The following is a 22,608-nucleotide window of genomic DNA, read 5'->3' as shown; positions in this document are numbered from 1 at the left end:
CCTCAGTGTGGCTCCAGGTATGCTGCAGGAGGTCCTGCCTATTAAAGGCCCCACTGTCCAGCAGGCTGGAAACCTTAGTCATAGAGTCCTGAGTCTTGAGGTCAGCTGGGGACCTGATGGCAAAATAGGAAGGGAAAACCCAGGGTAGAGGGGCCTCCAGTAATTGGAATAGCTCTATCTACTACCCAGGACAGGAGCCATGAGAAGGGGGAACAGAGGCAGGAGAGCCTGAGGGATAGCTGGCCACTCCATTGCTGTCTCCAAAACTGTTCATGTGCTTGGATCTTGAGTAACCCTTAATCCTCAGGGTGGATCCCACCATGACCCTGTCACTGGGAACCTCAGAATGTTTTCATAGCAGGTGGTTTCCCACAAAATTATTTCATCCAGTCAAGACCTGTGGTGGTGCAGTGGATAAAGCGTCAACCTGGAAACGCTGAGGCTGCCGGTTCAAAACCCTGGGCTTGCCTGGTCAAGGCACATATGGGAGTTGATGCTTCCTGCTCCTCCCCCCTTCTCTCTCTCTCTCTCTCTCTCCCCCCTCTCTATAATGAATAAATAAAAAAATCTTAAAAAAAAAAAAAAGGCAGTCAAGAAAATTACTTTAAAAAAAAAATTATTTCATCCAGTGTTCACTTGGTTTATTGTGCACCTTCCTTACTGGATCTTTTGCCCCATGAGGACAGGGGCACTGTCCACCTTGATCCTTAGTCAAGCCCAAATGGATGTCCAAAGACCCGCCTATATGGGCCAGTCCTAGACACTGGTGGTGTTCTGAGTACCACTGGGCACCTGGACCTTCTTGGGCAGGGAGATGCCACGGATAGTATGAGGAGGGATGTCTAGGTAGGCTCCAACACAAACCCAGAGCAATGGAGACACCCCCCTCTAGATTAGCGCTGGCCCCAGCCTTGTCAAGAGGCAGCAGAGAACTCTCATCCATGACGCCTGTCAATCTATTCTGACTTGGCAAGAGAAAGCGGGGACTGCGCGAGCGCCCACATCCACCCGAATGTAGCCCCTACGCGGGCAGCATGAGCACACCCAAGTTTTGGCCCTTGGCGCCCGCCAAGCCCGCGCTCCCACCCAGGGGCCTGCGCGTGTTGCTCTTGGCGACCGGCGACCCAGGATCAGGGGCTCTTGGCCTCGCTGCATCCTCGGGTTCGGTGCTGTGGTCCTGCTGACTGTCTCCGCCGCGAGACCGCGGCCATCACCTCTCCGCGCTGACCCTGCCTGGACCTGGCCCAGGGCGAGTCGCTGGCCGCATAAGGCTCGGGCCTCGGTCTCCTGGCCGCCGCCTTACTGTGCTGGCACGCTCAGCTGGCGACCGTGGCGGAGGGCCTGGCGCGGGAGTAAGGGAAGCGAAGCTGTGGCGGGAGCCGGGAACGCCCTGAGTCCCAGCGCGAGGCCGGGTCCCCAGTGACGTCGCGGCGAGCCGGGAGCCTCCTCTCCCGGGACCTCGCCCAGGCTGGACAGAAGCAATGCCGTGCGCGGGTCGCGGGAGCCCCCTTCTCAAACTGTTCCTTTCCGAACCTTTGGGAGGCCCGGACGAAGAGGGTTACGAGACCATTTCCTTCCCCTTCCCCATTGGTTTTCCTCTTCTCGCAACACCCTCCGCCCAATGTTGCTTTTCAGCATTTCGATTGGCGCGCAGAGCTGATCGCAACCGCAGAGCCGGCCAGGCTTGAGCGCGGGTGGCCGAGAGTCAGCGCAGCACCGGGACCCTGCCGAGTGCAGGGTGCAGGGCGGCGGCGGGCCGAGGACTCGGCGTGGCCACCCAACTGGGGGCGAGGAGCAGTGTGAGGTGCCCCTGTCCCCAGCCGTCCGCCTTCCCCGTTGGTTTGGTTGAGGCATAATAGGCGCTTAAAAATACCTGTTTGTGTGATACGTAAACAAGTGGTGGCTAGAAAGCGTCCCGCGGAAACAGCAAGTCCTAGGGCTAGATCGGGAGTATTTAATCAGTTGACCTTTTAAATGAAAGACCCCAGCCCCCTGAGGCCTCAGACTGTCGGACCCGCTCGGTCTGTCCCCCAGATAGGTTCCCAGCATGCCCCCAAACCAGCAGCTGTCATCCTGCGGGGCTGAGATTGGGGGTGCGGGGAGCACAGCGGCCTGAGAAGTTGCAGGTTGGGGAGGCAGAGCATCTTCTAAGGTGCCAGGAGGGGACAGGGTCAGCGAGGAGGTAAGTAAGATGTTCGAGAAGGCCCAGTCAGGGGCTGGGGACAAGTGGCAGAGTCTACCCACAAGCAGCAATAAGCCTTCACTGGGGGTTGTGGGGGAGGCCCCCCTAATATCTTCCAGGGCTGCCCTAGGGGCCAGAAGAGAATGTGTTCAGGGGGCAATTCCAGGGAAGAGACTCAGCTGCCTGCAGCCTCCTCGCTGGGGAGCTGGTGGTGCAACAGGCCCAGGGCTGATCCCCATGAACACTCACAGCAGTCTGAGCCCAGTGGGACTCCTTCCTCCCACCAGATGTTCTGCAGACTCCACTGAGGAGGCTGAGCTGCAGACAAAGCCCTCAAGGCTGACAAGGAGGGGAGAGGCTGCTCCTTGCTTGCTCCCTCCTGGCGGGAGTCCTATATCCAGTCAGTAGGGTTTCCCTGGAGGCTTATCTCAAGCCCTGTGGAACTCCTATATCGGGCCTGGGCATTTTCCCCCACCATGGCTGTCTGGTCACCTCGCTTCTAATGGTGACCCAAGGATATATCACAGTACCCACTCTCCCACCAGAGCTCTTCCCATCCTAGGCGGCATTTGAGAATGGCCACTAGACGGCCTTGAAAAGGGTGGTTAGGAAGGTGCTGTTTCTGAACTTGACCCCTCTGGTAGCTCAGTGTGCATCCACCCTGCCATTTCTCCATGCATGGCTTTTTATCCTCCTAAAGATTTTATTTATCAATTTTACAGAGAGAGGAGGAGGAGGCTAGAAGTATCAACTCATAGTTGCTTCACTTTATTTTTTTTTGAGAGAGAGAGGAAGGGAGAGAGATGAGAAACATCAACTCTGGTGGTGCTGTGGCACTTTAGCTGTTCATTAATTGCTTCTCATATCTCATATGTGCCTTGATTGGGGTGTGTGCGTCTGTGTTCCAGCTGAGCCAGTGACGCCTTGCTCAAGCCAGTGAGTTTGGGCTTCAAGCTAGCAAGCTTTGGGCAGGCTCAAGCCAGTGGCCGTAGGACCATTCAATGATACCACACTCAAGCTGGCGACCTTAGGGTTTTGAACCTGGGGTTTTGACGCTCTATTCACTGAGCCACCACTGGTCAGGCGCTTCACTTTACTTATTGATTGCTTGTCGTATGTGCCTTGACCCGGCAAGCCACACTGATGACTTCAACATTCCTGGCTGATGCCTCATCCACTGCGCCACCACAGGTCAGACTTGAGCATGGCTTTTTGTTGTAAAGGGCTCATTCTCTTTACTGGGAAGCTGAGGGCCTTGTAGCACACACTCTGTGGGGCAGGAGGAACCCACAGTCTTCCTATTGCTGCCAAAGGTAGAGGCCAGCAGCCCCTGTGACCCTCCTGGGTGAGTCTTTCCAAAGCCTCCCATCATCTCATTAGCCCCTCCACACACACCTCCACCACTGCATTTGTGCCAGTCAGGTCCCAGGCCTGACCAGAGGATATCAGTCACTCTAGGTGCCCCGTCACCCTGTCTTCCTCCTTCTTCTCGAAGGTCAAGCCCTCCGGCTCTCTTCTCCAGTTTCCCCTGGGAGGCTCCAGTATCTTCCTCCCCCCCCTCCATCCTAAGATTCTGCTTCTTTCTATCCTCTTCTTGGGGGTCCTTGCAGCATCTCAGGCCCAGTAGAGAATGATAGGTCCACTAACACAGACATACTTGTGGCATCCTCCATTGGCTGCAGGACTTGGCCTGGAATCACTATCTGAAACTTCAGGCCTCAGAGCTGTCCCAAGTAGGACGTGTCCCTCTGTGCCCTTCCCTTTCAACATGGGTCCAACCCCTCCTGGGATGCTTGGCCCCCCTCCATCAAGGACCTCAAGGTGGTTGGGGTGGGGTTTCTCTGTCCAGAGCAATTCCTGGACCCTCTTGGCTGGAGCCACTCTCAGCTGCAGCTGCCCCATCCCCAGTTGGTGTTCAGGCTACCGAGCTGGGCTTTTGCCTCAGTCTCCCTGCCTAAGCCTGCTGATTTGTGGGTCAGGCTCAGCAATACAGCCACCTGTAACTAGGCCCTCCTTGTGATTCAAACTCCACTCTTTACCTCGTCATAGGTGGCCAAACCCCTAAACCCCAAAACCATCTACCCCTAGATGGCTGTTACACTCTCACATATACACACACAGCTTCTACTTCCTCCCTGCCTGTTCTGGGGGCTGGGCCTATCATGATGTTGCAACTAGACACTCAGAGACCCAGGGAAAAGAGTTTGGCTTGATCTGGGTGGAGGACCCCAGCCTCATCCCTTGGATTAGCTCAGGGCAGTCCCAGGCAGTCCTTCCTGAACATAAGGCAGGAGGGACTCAAATCTGTTGAGCCTGCAGCAAATCAAATTCCCCACCCCCACCCCCACCCCAGCTCAGCAACGTTGAATAATAGGCATGTGGCCAAAGAGGAAACTGAGGCTCCATCAGGTTAAGGAATCTGAACCACACAGCCGGAAATTGGAGCAGTTTAGATTCAAAATCAGAACTGGTCCCAATCGTGGTTTTTTGTACTAGAGCAAACTGCCACCTTGGGGATGTCCCACAACCACACCACCAGCATGGCTTGGACTTCCCATGGCCTGTGCATGTCCTGTATGGACATCAGGGAGCATCCCAGCTCCAGACTTCAGACCTAGGGCCTAGCTGGCCTAATGGGCCTGAGGAAGGAGTCTGCCAGACCCCCCTGCTCAGCAAGTGACAGGGCCCCAGGAGCAGTCAAGGCCTGGCTGTGGGCCAGAGGCCCTGCTGGGTGGTCCCCCACGGGCTGCGTGGCTGAGCTTTCCCCTCCAGACCCCTCCCAGTAGTGCATTCCAGGCTCCCCGGCCCCTCCCCCGCTGGCCCAGCCAGTGATTGAATCTGCTTCTGATTCCCGCTATGCCGACGAGGCCCCCTCTTTTCCCCTCCCTCCTTCGCGGCCCCAGCAGCCCCGCCCCCGGCTGGGCCCAGGCTTGAGCCTACTGCGCCCCCCACCCCCACCTGGCACAGCTCACCCGCCCTCTTTGCAGCGGAGAGGAGGCGGCGGCCTGGGCGCCCCAGGGCCCGCCCGCCCTCAGCCATTCCCGGGAGGCCGGGAGACCTGCTCCACCCGGCCCTCCGTGGGTGAGTGTGAGCTGCAGGCGGCGGGTGGGGCCTCCGCAGGCGGAGGCACTGGGAGCTGAGGCGAAGGCTGTCATCGCTGCAGGCCCAGCGGGACTACCCGCCAACATCCTCGCTGCTTAGGTAGGCCCGGGGAGTGCCAGCGTCTGCTCGCACCTCTGGGCCCCGGTGGGGGCCGCTAGGGACCTGCGGTTGCTCCGCATTGCAGGCCAGCCAGCAGAGTCTCCGACCCGGGCTCTACCCTCCCGAGGGCAGCGGCGTGGGGCCACGGCCATCTGGCTGACCCACGGCGGCTCCGGCCATGCCCAGCTGGTCCTGGGGGCTGCTGCTGACCGCGGGCACGATCTTGGCTGCGCTGAGCCCGGGGCCGCTCGTTCCCGCGGACCCCTGCCATGACGAGGGGGGCGCGCCCCGACGCTGCGTACCTGGCCTGGTGAATGCCGCCTTGGGGCGTGAGGTGCTGGCGTCCAGCACGTGCGGGTGGCCACCCACGCAAGCCTGCGACTTCTCCGACCCGCGGCGGGCACACCCCGCGGCCTTCCTGACCTTGGCAGGGGGCACCACAAACCCTGCGTGCTGGCGCTCCGACTGGCTGACGAAGGCGCCCCTCAACGTGACCCTCACAGTACCCCTGGGCAAAACTTTTGAGCTGGTGTTTGTTAGCTTGCGCTTCTGCTCCACGCCCCCCACTTCAGTGGCCCTGCTCAAGTCCCAGGACCATGGCCGCAGCTGGGTCCCACTGGGCTTCTTCTCCTCCTGCTGTGGTCTGGACTATGGGCGCATGCCTGCCCCTGCCAGTGGCCCAGCTGGCCCCGGGCCTGAAGCTCTGTGCTTCCTTGAGCCCCAGACCCAGCCTGATGGTGGTGGTCTTCTGGCCTTCAGTGTGCAGGACAGTAGCCCACCAGGCTTGGATCTGGACAGCAGCCCAGTGCTTCAAGACTGGGTGACCGCCACGGACATTCAAATAGTGCTCACAAGGCCTGCCATGCTGGGGGACACCAGGAACTCTGAGGCCATGGCCCCTTACTCTTACTCAGCCACTGAGCTCCAGGTGGGCGGGCGCTGCAAGTGCAATGGGCATGCCTCAAGGTGCTTGCTGGACACCCAGGGCCACCTGATCTGCGACTGCCGGCATGGCACCGAGGGCCCTGACTGTGGCCGCTGCAAGCCCTTCTACTGCGACAGGCCGTGGCAGCGGGCCACAGCCCGGGAAGCCCACGCCTGCCTTGGTGAGGCCTTAGAGCAGTGGTAGTCAACCCGGTCCCTACTGCCCACTTGTGGGTGTTCCAGCTTTCATGGTGGGCGATAGCGGAGCAACCAAAGTATAAATAAAAAGATAGATTTAACTATAGTAAGTTGTTTTATAAAGATTTATTCTGCCAAACTTAGCGAAAATCTGACAAAGTACTTGGTAAGTAATTATTATTATATGCTTTAACTTGCTGTAACTCTGCTTTATAAATTTTATAAAGTAAAGTTACTTCCCTACTTTATACATCACCATTACTGTGGAACCGGTGGGCGGTTAGAAAATTTTACTACTAACAGAGATACGAAAGTGGGCGGTAGGTATAAAAAGGTTGACTACCCCTGCCTTTAGAGGGTAGCCTGGGGATCTTGGACCCAGCCAGCCGGCCGGCCCCTGACCCATCCCTCTCTGCAGCTTGCTCCTGCAATGGCCATGCCCGCCGCTGCCGCTTCAACATGGAGCTGTACCGACTGTCCGGCCGCCGCAGTGGTGGTGTCTGCCTCAACTGCCGGCACAATACTGCTGGCCGCCACTGCCACTACTGCCGGGAGGGCTTCTATCGCGACCCAGGCCGTGCACCAAGTGACCGTCGCGCTTGCAGGGGTGAGCTTGTCTACCCTCACCCTCTGGCTTCCCATATCCCCAGATGGGTTTCTGACCATTTTACCTCTGTCTTCAGCCTGTGACTGTCACCCTGTTGGTGCTGCTGGCAAAACCTGCAACCAGACCACAGGACAGTGTCCCTGCAAGGATGGTGTCACTGGCCTCACCTGTAATCGCTGCGCCCCTGGCTTCCAGCAGAGTCGCTCACCAGTGGCACCCTGTGTTAGTGAGTGACCCTGCTTAGGCCCCCCCAGCTTTCTGCTGCTGCCTACCTGTCCCCCAAGTGCTCCAGATCCCTCTGCTCCCCACAAATGTAGGCCATTCTCTCATCCTCTCTGCAGAGACTCCTGTCCCTGGACCCACTGAGGAGAGTAGCCCAGTGGAGCCCCAGGGTGAGTGGACACAGATCAATGTTCTAGACTGGCATGTCCATGAGGGAAGGAGTGCTATGGGTTCAAGGAGGTGAGGAGGAGAGATTGGGGGAAGGAAGTGGGGATCTGCACCAGCCTCTCCACTACCTTACCCCCCCTCCCCAGACTGCAACTTGCACTGCAAATCCACCCGTGGCAGCTACCGCATCAGCCTGAAAAAGTTCTGCAGGAAAGATTATGGTAGGCAGCCCTCAGGCCCCCTGCCTCTACCTTCTCATCTTGTCCTTTCCCTTTGGATACCCTACCCTTGCTGGGTCCCAAGGCCATCCCCACCCCGCAAGGTCCTCCTCTGCTTCTGGCTCTGCCCCATCAGCCCCTGGTGGTCTCTCTGTTCCCTCCCTTGCCATAGTCTCTATGCCCTTCCTCTCCAGTGGGTGTCCTCTATGCCCCTCCTCTGCCCTCCCTCCCGGCCCTGGGTGCCGAGATCCTCTGCTCCGTGTCTGCCCACTCCCAGCTTGACCCCACGCCCCTCTCTGCAGCTGTGCAGGTGGCTGTGGGTGCCCACGGCGAGGCACGTGGATTGTGGACGCGCTTCCCAGTGGCGGTGCTCGCAGTGTTCCGGAGCGGCGAGGAGCGCGCACGGCGCGGGAGCAGCGCACTGTGGGTGCCGGCACGGGATGCTGCCTGTGGCTGCCCACGCTTATTACCTGGGCGCCGCTACTTGCTGCTGGGGGGCGGGCCAGGGACCGTAGTCGCGGATCCAGGAGGCCGAGGTTCCGGGCTCAGCGCCGCCCGCGGGAGCCTCGTGCTGCCCTGGCGCGATGCGTGGACGCGCCGCCTTCGGAGGCTGCAGCGGCGCGAGCGGCGGGGGCGCTGCGGGGTGGCCTGAGGCCGCGGGCCAGGCTGGGGTTGGGCGGGGCGCTGCTCCCACATCAAGACGCACATTCAACCAGTGCATCTGTCTGCGAAGGAGTCTTTGCTCACGTAGTACGCGTCGCCATCTGGACCCCTACCCAACCCTGCCGGGCACCTCCCTCTGAGCCTCGCGCGGGTGCCCAGAATGGGTGTGACCCACGCAGCGACACAGGGATGTGATAGCCCCAAAGAGCTTCTTGGAGGCTTCCTTTGGTAGCTGTTATCCCAGAGGATTCCTTGGATCCCCCACACTCGAGCTACCTTCCCCCTCTACGGGGCACCGTGATACCTACAGAAAGCTGTGAATCTCCTTGTGGGTCCCACACTTTGGGGCTCTGCGAACAACCCAAGGACATCTGCGCCTCGCCTCCCCATGATATCGTAGTCCCTCAGGGAGCGTTCTCATCTTTCTAAAAGGCACTGTGACACCCCCCAGACGTTATGAAGCCCCTTATCAATCCAGGACCCATTATAGGTCTGAAAACACGCAAAGGGCCGCTGTGACTCCACTCCCCACACGGACTCTTGTAATCCGCCAGAGAGCGCTATGACTCACCTAGAGGCACTGTAGCCACCAAAGATGTCCACGGATCCCATAGGGGCTCGGCGACACTGGTTTCCCCGCCCCCTGCCAGAACCCGCAGAGGGGGCTGTGACTCCTTCCCCAGCGAGGACGGTGGCCTCTGGTCCCCGTCTGTCCCACTTGTCCCCTATGCCTGTCCTTTCTCTGCTGGTGGAGCGTCCGTGCCCCTGTCTTCGCTCCGTCTGCCTGTTTGTTCAGCCTCTTTCTTGGCCTGTTGTGTTCCTGTCTCTTGTCTCCGTTCGTTGTCTTATCGGACTCAGCCTCAGGGCTCCTCCTCTAAGGTCCCAATCCTAGGCCCCCCTGAGCCCCTTCTGCCACTCGGAACCGAACATCGTGCCCAGGGGGACGCGCTTCCCGGGTCAACACGTAACCCAGCGGGGCGGCAACGCCGGCGGAGAGCCCTCCCGGCTCCAGATGCCCTCGGCCCGGCCCTTCGCAGGGGCCAGTAGCCGCCCGCCCCCTCGATTCCTGCAGGGAGAAACCTCTCACGAAGCCCTAACTCTCCGCGCGGGGACCCTCCTGGGCCGGCGCAGTATCCTGCCGCCCGCTGGGTGTCGATGCGCATGCCCAGAGCCCGCTGCCGCGGAGACCCGCGGCGCCAGTGGTGGGCAGCCGGTGGCGCGTGCTCGGCGGGGGCGGGGCAGCATGCGCGCATGCGTAGAGAAGCCCGCGCTCAGTTGCGCGGCGAGCGGAGGGAACAGCAGTTCGCTGCATGGTGGGGTGCGGCGGGACGGCGGTGGTAGGTACGCGGCGGGCCGCGCGCGGGTTGTGACGATCCGCAGTGGGGATTCGGGGACTGCGGAGTCAGGTCGCAGGCTGTCACCGCAGCGGGGGCGTGCTGAGGGTTGGGGTGTGGGGGCCCAACTGTGGGGCCTCGGTCCGAGGTGGGCGCGGGGGCTTGCCGCTGCGCGGAGGTCCGGGGCCCGCGGCCATACGCCGGTCACTGCCTGCGGGCCCTGGCGCTGCCGCACGGACCTTGGCTCCGCCGGACACTCACCACGGGGGCAGGGACGGCGCTCCCGACCAGCCGCCGTCTGCGAGCCGGCTGGCCCAGGGAGAAGCATTGGTCAGAAGGCGCTGCCTGTGTCATTTCTTCTCGGGCCACCTTCTCTCTCTGCGGGGTAGGAAATTCTCTCGTCTCTAAATTGCAGAAGTCTCCAATAACGTTCTGCCGCCGAAGACCTGCAGCTGCTCCCTTTCCTGCCGTCCGCTTGCCTCGGGATGACACTCCCGCCCACTTACCGCCTATCTCTGAGCCCTGTCGGGACGGTGCCCCCTTGGCATGGCCACTGGGCGGGGAGACAAGCATTTCCACAGGGTTCCTGGGCACCGTGCTTTCTGGGCCTTGAGGAACGCCGCTGGACGTCAGGGAGGGGCTACCCCGGTTTGTGGTTTTCCCAGAGCAGGGGTACTGGTGACCGGGGCCCACCCAGGTTTTCATCTGCGATCTTATGGAAACAGACGTGCCGTGGGCCTCCTGAATTACCACTCTCGGGGCTGACACTAAAGGCCACAGGTTGTCTAAGGACTGCCTGGGCTGTGTGGAGGCCTGGGTTGGCTGTTAGAGTAGTGGTGTGCTGGGAGGCATATAGGCCTGGCGGCCGATGTGACTGTGGTTCTGATTCTGGTGTTATGGTCTTTTCCAGATGCTTATTCCAAGTCATTTATTTGTCTGCCTTTCCAGGGCCGATAGAAGTACTGGAAGGTGATTTCCCTTATTCTGCTGTATGTTTGCTTGGGACTCAGCAAGGATTTTCAGGCAGTTGCCTTGTTGATAGACCATCCCATTATTCAAGGACTGTAGCTATTTCTTCCACTTGAGGGTGAGGGCTCCGTCTTCACATTCTATCCCCAGCACAGAGTAGGCATCTGTAAATGTACGTTTAATTGTCTTAAAGATAGGTATACAGGTTCTTTTAATTTTAAGGGATATAGACTGGGAGAGACAAACCCAGATAAGGAAAAAACAAGACATAGCACCAAAGTGTTTCAGCTTACAAACATTTACAGCCAGTGGAATGACCCTCAACATGCACTTCCTTTTTTTCTGAAGACTTGTCCTCATTTAATTTTCTCAGCCTTCAGATTAAAACTTTAGTAAAGTGCTTATCAGGTAGTGAGTGCTCTAATATACAAGCTTGTCTGTCCCTGTGAACAGAGCTGTAGACACTTTGCATTCATTTTTTCTCCCCCATTGCCTGGCATGGAATGGGTGGGAATAGCGCTTGAAATGAACCAAGGTGCTAAATAAAACTGGTGTGGTAGTAAGGGTGACCTATGGGGGGATATGGAAATAATCTGGTAATCCAGGCAGGTTTTTCATAACCATAATAAAATTCACCTCCTGGATCTGCAAGTTCATCGGCAGGTGAGCCTCACCACCTCTTGCTGACCACACCTGCCAGAACTGTCTAGAAGGCCAAGTGACCTTGGGCACACATTGTTGTTTCTAATTATCACTACAGTCTCTGCTAACCTCATATGACATTTTAAGTGTTTGCTTTTAGATGGTTTCTGGTTTAAAGTACATAAAGACAATGAAGCAGGTTGTAAAAAAGCACTTAACATTTACCCTGTTCAATGTTTTACCTGTTTGAGCATACCTTTTCTGTTATGACAACTCAGTACATAAAAGAAAGAAGCCCTTTTTAACTTGAAGCAGCAAGTTCAGTGATTCAAATGTCATTTTCTAAATGAAGATAATATCAAGGAAACGAAACCTCTGGCTTTTACTAAGAATCAATTTCACTTCATTATTTGATGACTTTAAAGTTTTTTCTACATAAGCTTATTGAAATCATAGTTCCCCTGAGGAGGGCGTGTACCCTGTGTTCTGTGGCTACGAAGTTGAGTGAGTCTCTCTCTGCTCTTAAGGAGCTTACTATGGAGTCAGGAGACAGGCCAGTGAACAGTGGCACTGTGGGAGGCACTCCCATAGAGGAAGATAGAGCTTGCTTTGGGCACAGCATGGCATTCAGCTGGCCTTTGTTGGGGGCTCCTTATAAATGTTTGGGCTATTCTGAAGAATGAATAGGAGTGGCAAAATCATATGAGAGAGCTTTCTGGGCAGAGACTGTGTGTGAAGTTATAAGAGTATGACCCACCCAGTAGCTGTTGGGAGAAGGGCAATGAGTAGCTCTGGTAGGTGGGGTAAAGAGAAGATGAGCTAGGGTCTGACCTGGTGGTGGCGCAGTGGATAAAGTGTCGACCTGGAACACTGAGGTCGCCAGTTCAAAACCCTGGGCTTGCCTGACCTGGTGGTGGCGCAGTGGATAGAGCGTCAGACTGGGATGCGGAAGGACCCAGGTTCGAGACCCCAAGGTCGCCAGCTTGAGTGCGGGCTCATCTGGTTTGAGCGAGGCTCACCAGTTTGGACCCAAGGTCGCTGGCTCCAGCAAGGGGTTGCTTGGTCTGCTGAAGGCCCGCGGTCAAGGCACATATGAGAAAGCAATCAATGAACAACTAAGGTGTTGCAATGCGCAATGAAAAACTAATGATCGATGCTTCTCATCTCTCTCCGTTCCTGTCTGTCTGTCCCTGTCTATCCCTCTCTCTGACTCACTCTCTGTCTCTGTAAAAAATAAATAAATAAAATTAAAAAAAAAATCTCTTTTAAAAACAAAAAACAAAAAAAAACCCTGGGCTTGCCTGGACAAGGCACATATGGGGGAGTTGATGCTTCCTGCTCCTCCATCCCTTCTCTCTTTCTCTCTTCTCTAAAATTAATAAAAAAGTAAAAATAATTTAAAAAGAAAAGAAATTAAGGGGCTAGGCTGGGAGCAGATTAGGGGAGGCCTTGAGTATCAGGTCAGAGTTTGCATTTTAGCCTGAGAACGGTGGGGGGTCACCAAGGGATCTTGGGTCCATGACTGACTGATCAGATTGTGTTCTCCACTGGTGACCTGACAGTGGTTACCAGGATGGATTGGTGAAGGGTTTTACTGAGACCAGCGTGGTTAAGAGACCACCATGGCTTGCTTATTTATTTATTTATTTATTTATTTATATTTTAGTGAGAGGAGGGGAGGCAGAGGGACCTTTTTTTTTTTTTTTTTTTTTTTTTTTTTTGTGGCAGAGAAAGGGACAGATAGGGACAGACAGGAAGGGAGAGAGATGAGAAACATCAATTCTTCGTTGCGGTTCCTTAGTTGTTCATTGATTGATTTTTCATATGTGCCTTGACCGGGGGGCTACAGCAGACCAACTGACCCCTTGCTCGAGCCAGCAACCTTGGGCTCAAGGTGGTGAGCCTTGCTCAAACCCGATGAGCCCACACTCAAGCTGGCGACCTCGGGGTCTCGAACCTGGGTCTTCCGCTTCCCAGTCGGATGCTCTATCCACTGCGCCACCTTCTGATCAGGCGAAAGACAGACTTCTGCATGCGCCCTGACCAGGATCCACCTGGCAAGCCCACTAGGGAGCGATGCTCTGCCCATCTGGGATCTTTGCTCCATTGCAACCCGAGCCATGTTTTAGCGCCTGTGGTGGAGCCATAGAGCCATCCTTAGTGCTCAAGGCCAACTCGCTAGAGCCAATTGAGCCCTGGCTGTGGGAGAGGAGGTGGAGGGGGGGTAGCAAAGCAGATGGTCTCTTCTCCTGTGTGCCCTGACCAGGAATTGAACCCAGGACTTCCACATGCCAGGCTGACGCTCTACTGCTGAGCCAACCAGCCAGGGCCCACCATGGCACATATAGGGAGAAGGAAGACGCAGCACCAATGAAGGGCAGCCGGGCAGAGAAGGCAGAGCAAAAACCATGAGACAAATGGCTATAGAGATTGAGAAAGGGCCAGAGAGAAAGGAAGACTTGGGGAATAGTCCAAAATTGGGTGACTGGCAGCTGGGTCCATGCTACCTACAGTGTGCAAGAAGTGGGCAGGCTTTGGGGCAGGTGACAACTTTCAATTTAGAGATGTTGAGCTGATTGGTAAGCTGGTTGGTAAGGCTTCTTAGTGTAGGTTGATGGATATATTTTGATTTGAAGCCAAGCAAAGTGTACTAGGCTTGAGAACATTTGGGGACTCTTTCCTGTGTAACAGTAAACCCAAGGAGTAGTGGAGTAGGCCTTCCTAGAAGAGTATATGGAGTGAGAAAAAGAAGACTGAAACCTGGAGGCACTTAATGTTTTATGTTTATAAAACAGTAGATAAGCTAACAAAATTCTCATTAATAACCCCTTGCTTTTTGGGAGTGTGAGTGCAGAATGGTGTTTTTTTATTTCTGTGGTGAAGGCCCAGTATGTTGCTTAGAGTAAATGGGAAGGTATAAAATGCGCAAGGTTAAAAAAAATCACACAATCAATTCCAGGGGCCTGTCTCATGTGTTTGCTCTTTGGGACACTTCCAGATAGTCATTCATCTTAAAGGACCACTTTTCCCTCCAGACTGAGGATTAGTCCTCTCAGAGCATTCTCACAATTCTATCTCTGAAAAAAGGTCTTTTCAGACCCAGAGATGGATCCAAGGTTGCAGAACCTTTGGGGTCCCCTTGTTTTTATTCCAGGACCCCACAGTTGGACCAGCTGAGACCAGCAAAGCTATCCTCAGTTCCAGGGCAACGCTTAAACCAATCAAGCCACTGGCTGCTGGAGGGGAAGAGGGAGAGAAACAGGAGAGGGTGAAGGGAGAGAAACAGATGGTTGCTTCACATGTGAACTGACCAAGAATTGAACCTCAGTATTGTTCCATCATTTTTCCAAAGCTGGAAACAGGGAGGCAGTCAGACAAACTCCCACATGTGCCCGACCGGGATCCACCCGGCACGCCCACCAGGGGGCAATGCTCTGCTCATCTGGGGTGTAGCTCTGTTGCAATCAGAGCCATTCTAGCGCCTGAGGCAGAGGCCACGGAGCCATCCTCAGTGCCTGGGCCAACTTTGCTCCAATGGAGCCTTGGCTGCAGGAGGGGAAGAGACAGAGAGGAAGGAGAGGGGGAGGGGTGGAGAAGCAGATGGGCACTTCTGTGTGCCCTGGCCGGGAGTCGAACCCGGGACTCCTGCACGCCAGGCCAACAATCTACCACTGAGCCAATCGGCCAGGGCCTAGAAATGTCTTTTTTAATCTGAGCCACAAATGGCACTCACTGGCCTGCCCTCTTAAAGAGCTGTGAAGGACTTGCTGGCCTGAATAGCTGTGCTGTCCAAGGCCCTGTGTTATGCCCATGCTGTTTCTGATGCTTCCTGGACAAAGCCCACCTATCCTTCAGGACTCAGTTGAGACACGCTGGCCCCCAACCCGTCTTTCCTCATAGCTCATTTCCTGAGTTGGCATGGCCAGTACACCCTTGTCTGCAAAGCCAGAAGCTCAGTGAGAGCTGGAGCTGAGCCTCTCATCTTTGTATTCCAGCATTTGGTACACTGTCATTCAGGAAGTGTTTTGAATGCCTGTTAAAATGATTAAACCTGCAAGATTTCTTACTGGCCCGTCTGTTGTCAGATCTAAAAATACTTTTGGAGAACCTGCTATTACCCTGCCTTCTGAGGCACACTTGTTGAAGGCACCCTACTTGGAATTCTGACTAGTCAAATTTCTAATGCTGTTAAAAAGGAAAAAAAAATTCTAATGCTGCTGACAACCAAATTCTCTTTCTCTGGTTCTCATTCTTTGCAGCTAGCTGGTTTATCCTGTGCCCTGGGGGAGTGTTTTCCCAGCTTTCAGCTGAGAGGACCCTTTGAGCTCAGAATACAAAAATCCTGAAGTAGCAGAGCTCCATCCAACCCCTGATGGACCAGATCAAGTTGGGGAAAAGGTTTTCTGCCTGAGAAAGGGATGCAGGGAACTATTTTGCGTGGCTAACCAGGTTGGGATTCTTCTTTGCTTGGGGCCCCATGCCATAGGTGAAGGTGCCACTTACAAGACCTGCATTTGAACTTCTGATAGGCAGCAGGCAGATGGGACAGCCAACTGGCCTGGGGTGCTGTGACTCACGCCTAATGCCTTAATGGTTATACCCTTTGTAGCTGGCACGTGCCCTCATTAGCAAAGGGCCCATTATCAAGTTCCCCAGTAACTGGCTGCCTGATAGTCACTGTGGAATGCCAGTTGCCATTAATATTTGAGAAATGCCTGTGCTCTGCTTCAGTGCTGAGGCAGCCTGCCTTCCTTTCATGCGAAGATTGTGGCTGCGAAGGTCACATGCCTAAACAAGTTGGCGAATGCCTTCTGTTGTTGTTTAGAATTAAATTTTCCTCTTGCACCCACGTGGTTTGGGATTTTTCTGAGTTCCCATGTGTTTCTCTCTTGTTTCTTCTTTCCTGGGTACACTGGGTATGGTGTGAAAGAGCTGGCTCAAAAGTATAGTAGAGGATCTGTACTCATAAGCAGGTCATCACGATGACGTGCCAAGAGTTAGAACAGATTTGGATAAGGAGGGGTAGACTGTAGCCAGGGTGCCCTCAGACCTGCCTGGGAGGTTGATAAGGGCTGGCAAAGGAGGAGGCATCTGTGCAAAGTAGATTGAACTGAGAGGAGAAAGGAGAGCAAATGTGTCCTTTCTTTCCTCCTGTGGATGTGCCCTGTGCATATGTCGTGGGGGCTGTAGTTGGTGCTCTGTGGGCAAGGCTCCTGAAGTTGCCCTTGGAGGGGAAGTAGGGCCAGATCCTAAAGGGATGGTGGGAGAACAGGATGTGGGTGCAGGTAGAGAGTGGGCAGAGCGCATTAGGGTCAGAGCTGAACATGTTGGAGTCATGTGGAGTGTACAAAGGATGGGAGATGTTCAGGAAAGCAGTTGGAAGTATGGCGTTTGAGTTCACAGGAGGATTCCAGGCTGAGAAGAGGATGGACCTCCTGTCTTCAAAAATGACATTTAAGAGACAGGCGGAGGAACAGAAAGGACAGCATCCAGAGAGGTGAGGAGACAGACACAGGAAAGGGCTTTAGGAGGCTTAGGGGAAGGAGACCTGATAATACTGGGGTTGCGCTGTGTGCTTCAGGGATAGAAGGGCCCAAAGGTGTTTGTTAGACAGTCTTGTAGCCAGGCAGTGAAGATGGGGGAGGGATGGCAGACAGGTGTAGCCTGCTTTCACCAGAAGCTTGGCTGGGAAGGAAAGGAGGAGAGGCAGAGCTGGAGTAGAGCGTCAGGCTTCGTGAGTGGCTCTTTTGGGGTTTATCTATAATAGCAGAGAGGGAGCATTAAAGATACAGGAGAGTTGGAGTCCCCAGGAGGTGAGATTTGAGGTCAGAGGAGAGAGGAAGCCCTTTCCTGGCACCTCATTCTCAGGAGAGGGAGGGCAAGGGCTACAGGCGATGTGAAGCTATAAGCTAGGGGAATAGGAGAGGGTGCTGGCACAGCATGCCAAGAAAGGCTGCCAGGTGATGAGCAGGGCAGTGTGATTTTTCCCTTTGTAAGTAGTGTGGGAGCACGAGAAGCATGCTATCGATCTGGTTCTGTGGCTGAGACAGGAGCACAGGAGGAGCTTGGAGTGGGTCTAGGCTGAGCAGGCAAAGACATAAAGCCACAAAGGGCTGGTAGGTGAGGGAAATGGAGTCACGTGCTTGAGAAGAGGGTGATAAAGAGCTCTAGAAAAAGGTTAGGAGAGAGTAGGGTTATGATATGCTACCTCTGGCTGGAGTGGTTTCCAGGGCTGACCAGATTGTGGATAAAATACTAGAGAGGTAAAGTCTTCTGAAGGTGAGGAGATTCACACCACGGCTGCCTGCTCAACCCTCGAGAATGGAGGCCATGAGCTGGAGTGAGAGTAGTCTTGAGTCCTGGAAATATTCTGGAAAGAGGGGGCAGAGTCCTGGGGAAAGCCTGGGGAGAGGGGCCAGCAGGGTCCTGGGGAAAGCTGGCTGCTGTCTGACCAGAGGGGGAAGGGGTGCTTTCTGGGAAAGGATGACGTGATGGGTTCTTTTTTTTTTGCTTTTCTTTTTTATACAGAGAGAGACAGACAGACAGACAGGAACGGAGAGAGATGAGAAACATCAATCATTAGTTTTTTGTTGTGACACCTTAGTTCATTAATTGCTTTCTCATATGTGCCCTGACTGTGGGGCTACAGCAGACTGAGTAACCCCTTGCTCGAGCCAGCGACCTTGGATCTAAGCTAGTGAGCTTTTTTTTTTTTTTTTTTGCTCAAGCCAGATGAGCCCGCGCTCAAGCTGGCGACCTCAGGGTCTCAAACCTGGGTTCTCCGCATCCCAGTCCAACACTCTATCCACTGTGCCACCGCCTGGTCAGGCAGATGTGATGGGTTCTTACCCTCAGACAAGTTTCAGAGAAAGATGAGAGGTGGGGGTGCGGTAGGTAAAAAAAGGACAGTGAGGCACTGGAATGTGGAGGACCCATGGTTACCTGTGGTTACCCCAGACAGTGACCGTGTCACCAGTGGTCGTCTGCAGAATTGAGATTCAGCTGTCATTCTACAGCTGAAGCCTGGGGTGGGGAGATGAGTCTCCACCCACGGTCCAGACAGTCCTGAAGCTGTGTCTCTGGGAGCTACAGCTGAGTCCTGGGGTGGGATTGGACATTTTCCTCGCCTCTCCCCATGGCTCGGTGGGAGGACTGGGCTTTTCATGAGGAAATCAGACTTGACTCAAGCTTGGGAGGAAGTTCCTGCACAATAATAGGAGAGGGTGCTCATCACCTGCCTTGGAGTATGTCTTGCTCCAGGCCTCTTCCCGCCCCTTCTTGTTGTCCACGGTGGATGGCCTCACCTTCCTCCACCTTCTGCTTCCCAGACTCCCAGCTGTCTCATGGCCCCTGCTCCTCCACCCTAATGCTCTGCAAGCTGAATCACACTCTCAGCCACCCAGATACACCCCCCCCACACACACAGGTCCTCTTCCCTTCCCTGTCCTGCTGCCCCCTGTCACTGGCACTCCAAACATCTCCTTATCAGGCAGTGAACATGTCCTATAATTACCGTCTTTCTCATCCCCAGACTCACACACCTGGGGGCTGGAGTGAGGTGCTGTCACCTCTGCATGCCTGTCCCCTGATGCCAAGTAGGTGTTGAGGGACTTGATCATTCTGCTGTGTCCTGGCTTGCTCCACCTCTGCAGGCTCCACCTCACTGGGTATTGGTGGTCTCTAAGGTACAGGGACTATCTAGAGAGCGAAACTGAGAGAAGTATGCATTTCTTTGTCACATGGAACTCTTCAGGCCCAGAACAGAGCACCTTCCTGCCCCTCCTTCCGGTCCTTGCCCAGTTGTCTGCCAGGCTGGAGCTGCAGCCTCCTTCCTCTTAGTTCTTTGTTGCATTGTTCCACTCCTGGGAAACATGGAAGGTTACTCAGACTGGAGAGGAAGAACTGAGACACAGCAGCTAACACCCACAGAGCTTCCACCCTGTCCTGTGGCACAGTGACTAAGGTCCAGCCCTGCCCAGTCCAGGGTCCTCTGACTGTGAGCTGTTTCTGCAGCCAAGGTGGGGTGGTGGTCAGGCCCAGGCTGGGTAGGGGGCAGTAGGAGGTTGGTGATTGCTAACCTTTCTAACCTTTCTCTGCTCAAGGGTGCCTCTTGCCCGGTGACCCCACAGTTGGCACTTTGGTGGTGCTCTGGTGTGTGTGTGTGTGTGTGAGGTGCTATCTATGAGGTCAACTGGGTGAGAAGTCCAAGAGCCAGCATGGGCCTTTGAGGTGAGGGCTGGATGTCTGGGCAGGATCTTGGAATAGCAGCCCATGGTTCTGCCTCCAGCCTGAACTGCTCTGGCATTTGCCTGAGAGGCATCTATATCATAACAGGCATCTGTGTCATAACTTTCAACTCCAAAATGGAGTGCTGTCTCTGCACTACCAAAACTCCATCCCTGGGCCAGAAATCTCTGTTCAGTGCTTGGGTCCTGCTCCTAACCATTGGTTACCTTGTCTGATAAAATCTAACCCCTGGGCAATCTTTTGGGTCCACCCCATTTTCTTCATCCTTCCTGGCCAGGCTTGGCCCAGCCTTCCTCATGCCTCCTCTTCTGGACTGCCCTTCTTCCTCCTTTTTTTTTTTTTTTTTTTACAGGGACAGAGAGAGAGTCAGAGAGAGGGATAGATAGGGACAGACAGACAGGAATGAAGAGAGATGAGAAGCATCAATCATCAGTTTTTCGTTGCGAGACCTTAGTTGTTCATTGATTGCTTTCTCATATGTACTTTGACCGGGGGCTTTCAGCAGACCAAGTAACCCCTTGCTCGAGCCAGTGACCTTGGGTCCAAGCTGGTGAGCTTTTGCTCAAACCAGATGAGCCCGTGCTCAAGCTGGCGACCTCGAGGTCTCAAACCTGGGTCCTCTGCATCCCAGTCCAACACTCTATCCACTGTGCCACCGCCTGGTCAGGCACCAGGGCGATATATTTAAAGTGCATGTCGCCTTCTGGCCCTGGCCTGTAGGCTAAGTGGCAGAGCATCAACCTGGCATGTGGTGTCCTGGGTTTGATTGCTGGTCAGGGTACACAGGAGAAGCAACCATCTGCTTCTCCACCCCTCCCACTTCTTTCTTTTTCTATTTCTCTCTTTATCTCTCTCTCTCTCTCTCTCTCTTCCCCTCCAGCAATCATGGCTTAATTGGCTCAAACGAGTTGGTCTCTGGTGCTGAGGATGGCTCCATGGCCTCTGCCTCAGGTGCTAAAAAATGGCTCCAATTGCCCCAGATGGGCAGAGCATCGCCCCTTAGTGAGCTTGCCAGGTGGGTCCTGGTTGGGGCACATGCGGGAGCCTGTCTCTCTGCTTCCTCTCCTCTCACTAAAATAAATAAATAAAAATTTAAAAAGTGCATGCCACCTTCTGCTTAGACTCTCCTCTGACTCTTTCATATGAGGGTGACATCCAGGCCATCAGATGCCCTCTTAGCCCATCTGCAGCCACTCAACACCACCTGCCTGAGGCTCCCCAGCTTGCTGCATCCTCCCTCATACGTCCATCCTCACCTCCACATTGGGCTGGCTCCCCATCTTGATAGTACAATTGGGGGACCATTGCTCCTTCTGTGGTACTCATGTGAAGTCAGCGTCCTGCCAGGGCTCTGCATGGACTGTGATAATTATTCTACTCAATAGCCGTCTTCTACTCTCTTGTCCCCAGTTCCCTGCCCAGGACCCAGCTCAGAAGGGGCAACTCAATATAAGTTTGTCAAACCAATAAAAGTTTGGGGCAGGGAGGTTATGATGGGGTGCCGGGGCCCCTAGGAAAGACAACATGAATGGGAGGTGTAGTGCCCAGTGTTGGTGGGTGGTTTATATGGAATCACCCAGGCTTGATGTGAGAGTCTGTGTTTGTCACAGGAAAACAAATTTGTTTTCAAATCTAATTGTTTGGGAAAATCATGTTCCCTGTTCTTATGGTTCAACAGACCTAAGGTGTGTTTTAGGACAGCAGGTGGCATTGAGAAGCCAGCCCTGAACTTGCTGAGGATGGAACATGGGTGGGGCTGCCCAGTTTGGGTGGGGGAGGGGTCTCAGGCACTGTGGGGTTGCCATGAGCACTCTGGAGGCTGACAGACCAGATACAGTTTTCTATGTACTTAGGGACACCCCCCGCCCCTGTAGCACTCTGTGCCAGTTTCCTCATCTATACGATGGAGCAAATCCCTGTGCTGTGGGGTTATTATCCTCAGGATTAGAGATAGAAATGCAAAGCTAAATCACCTGATAGCCAGCAGCTGTGGAATTTGTGTTTGGTGGTACCCGAGGGTGGGATATGAGGGGGTCCCACTTGAACCCCAGCTACTTGGTCCTGATGTCTCCTGCCCTGCTGTCCACAAGGTCTTGTCATTCCGTCTATATCCACTTTCCCTCCCACCCTGGTCCTGATCAAAAATCTTGGAGGGCTGCACCCAGAGCAGGTAGGTACAGGGAGACCTGGGCTCCTCTCACCCCTGCTGGCCACCTCCTTTCTGTGGGCACAAATTGGTACCAATCTCTGTTAGTACTCTGGGCCTGCAGCCACTGAATGGGGGCCCCCTAATGCATTGGGTCTCTTCAGAAGCTGATGCGAACTTGGCCTTGGCAGACCCAGGACAGTGTACTTTGGCCAGAGGAAGCATTGGTTATCATGATGGATAAAAGCGCGACAGAGGCCCTGGCCAGTTGGCTCAGTGGTAGAGCATCGGCCTGGCGTGCGGGAGTCCCGGGTTCGATTCCCGGCCAGGGCACACAGGAGAAGCGCCCATCTGCTTCTCCACCCCTCCCCCTCTCCTTCCTCTCTTGTCTCTCTCTTCCCCTCTCACAGCCAAGGCTCCATTGGAGCAAAGTTGGCTCGGGCGCTGAGGATGGCTCTGTGGCCTCTGCCTCAGGTGCTAGAATGGCTCTGATTGCAGCAGAGCGATGCCCCAGATGGGCAGAGCATCACCCCCTGGTGGGCATGCCGGGTGGATCCCGGTCGGGCGCATGCGGGAGTCTGTCTGACTGCCTCCCCATTTCCAGCTTCAGAAAAATACAAAAAAATAAGAGGAAAAAAAAAGCTCGACAGAGATGTCACTGACATGGAAAGATAATATTTTGGGGAAATGAAGGTCATTCATTTCCATGTATGTGTTTTTCTTTTTAAGAAGTATTTGCCTGACCTGTGGTGGCGCAGTGGATAAAGCGTTGACCTGTAACACTGAGGTCACTGGTTTGAAACCCTAGGCTTGTCTAGTCAAAGGCACATACAGAAAGCAGCTACTATCAGTTGATGCATCCTTTTTCTTTCTTCCTCTCTTTTATG

General features: G+C 54.7%; 2 protein-coding genes across 7 annotated transcripts in view; both read left to right on the top strand.

Annotated features, from left to right (window-relative positions):
* Positions 1–5,197: 5,197 nt before the first annotated feature.
* NTN3 (netrin 3) lies at positions 5,198–9,533 on the top strand. The gene is made up of 6 exons (XM_066382841.1): positions 5,198–6,489; positions 6,924–7,112; positions 7,189–7,338; positions 7,454–7,504; positions 7,649–7,723; positions 8,023–9,533. The coding sequence occupies exons 1-6, from the start codon at positions 5,562–5,564 to the stop codon at positions 8,370–8,372; spliced, it is 1,743 nt and encodes a 580-aa protein (XP_066238938.1). The 5' UTR covers positions 5,198–5,561; the 3' UTR covers positions 8,373–9,533.
* A 119-nt stretch (positions 9,534–9,652) lies between these two features.
* TBC1D24 (TBC1 domain family member 24) overlaps positions 9,653–22,608 on the top strand; it is a 28,389-nt gene continuing 15,433 nt past the window's right edge. For 4 of the 6 annotated variants that reach the window (XM_066382828.1, XM_066382829.1, XM_066382827.1 and 1 more), the window contains exon 1: positions 9,654–9,724. The gene's annotated coding sequence lies outside the window, so the exon portion shown is untranslated. Of the gene's footprint in view, positions 9,725–10,081; positions 10,103–22,608 lie in introns of those variants that run through there. The other 2 variants (XM_066382825.1, XM_066382826.1) reach the window with 2 other exon arrangements.

The sequence above is a fragment of the Saccopteryx leptura genome, chromosome 4 (assembly GCF_036850995.1).
Source record: "Saccopteryx leptura isolate mSacLep1 chromosome 4, mSacLep1_pri_phased_curated, whole genome shotgun sequence".
In the NCBI taxonomy this organism is placed as follows: Eukaryota; Metazoa; Chordata; class Mammalia; order Chiroptera; family Emballonuridae; genus Saccopteryx; species Saccopteryx leptura.
This window is presented reverse-complemented; position numbering and strand designations above follow the sequence as displayed.

Bases quoted from the DNA above. Each gene is read 5' to 3' on its own strand.
- NTN3 (XM_066382841.1), top strand. From the start codon at position 5,562: ATGCCCAGCTGGTCCTGGGGGCTGCTGCTGACCGCGGGCACGATCTTG. The intron at 7,339-7,453 runs GTGAGTGACCCT...TCCTCTCTGCAG, and splicing joins ACCAGTGGCACCCTGTGTTA to AGACTCCTGTCCCTGGACCC. The intron at 7,724-8,022 runs GTAGGCAGCCCT...CCCTCTCTGCAG, and splicing joins GTTCTGCAGGAAAGATTATG to CTGTGCAGGTGGCTGTGGGT.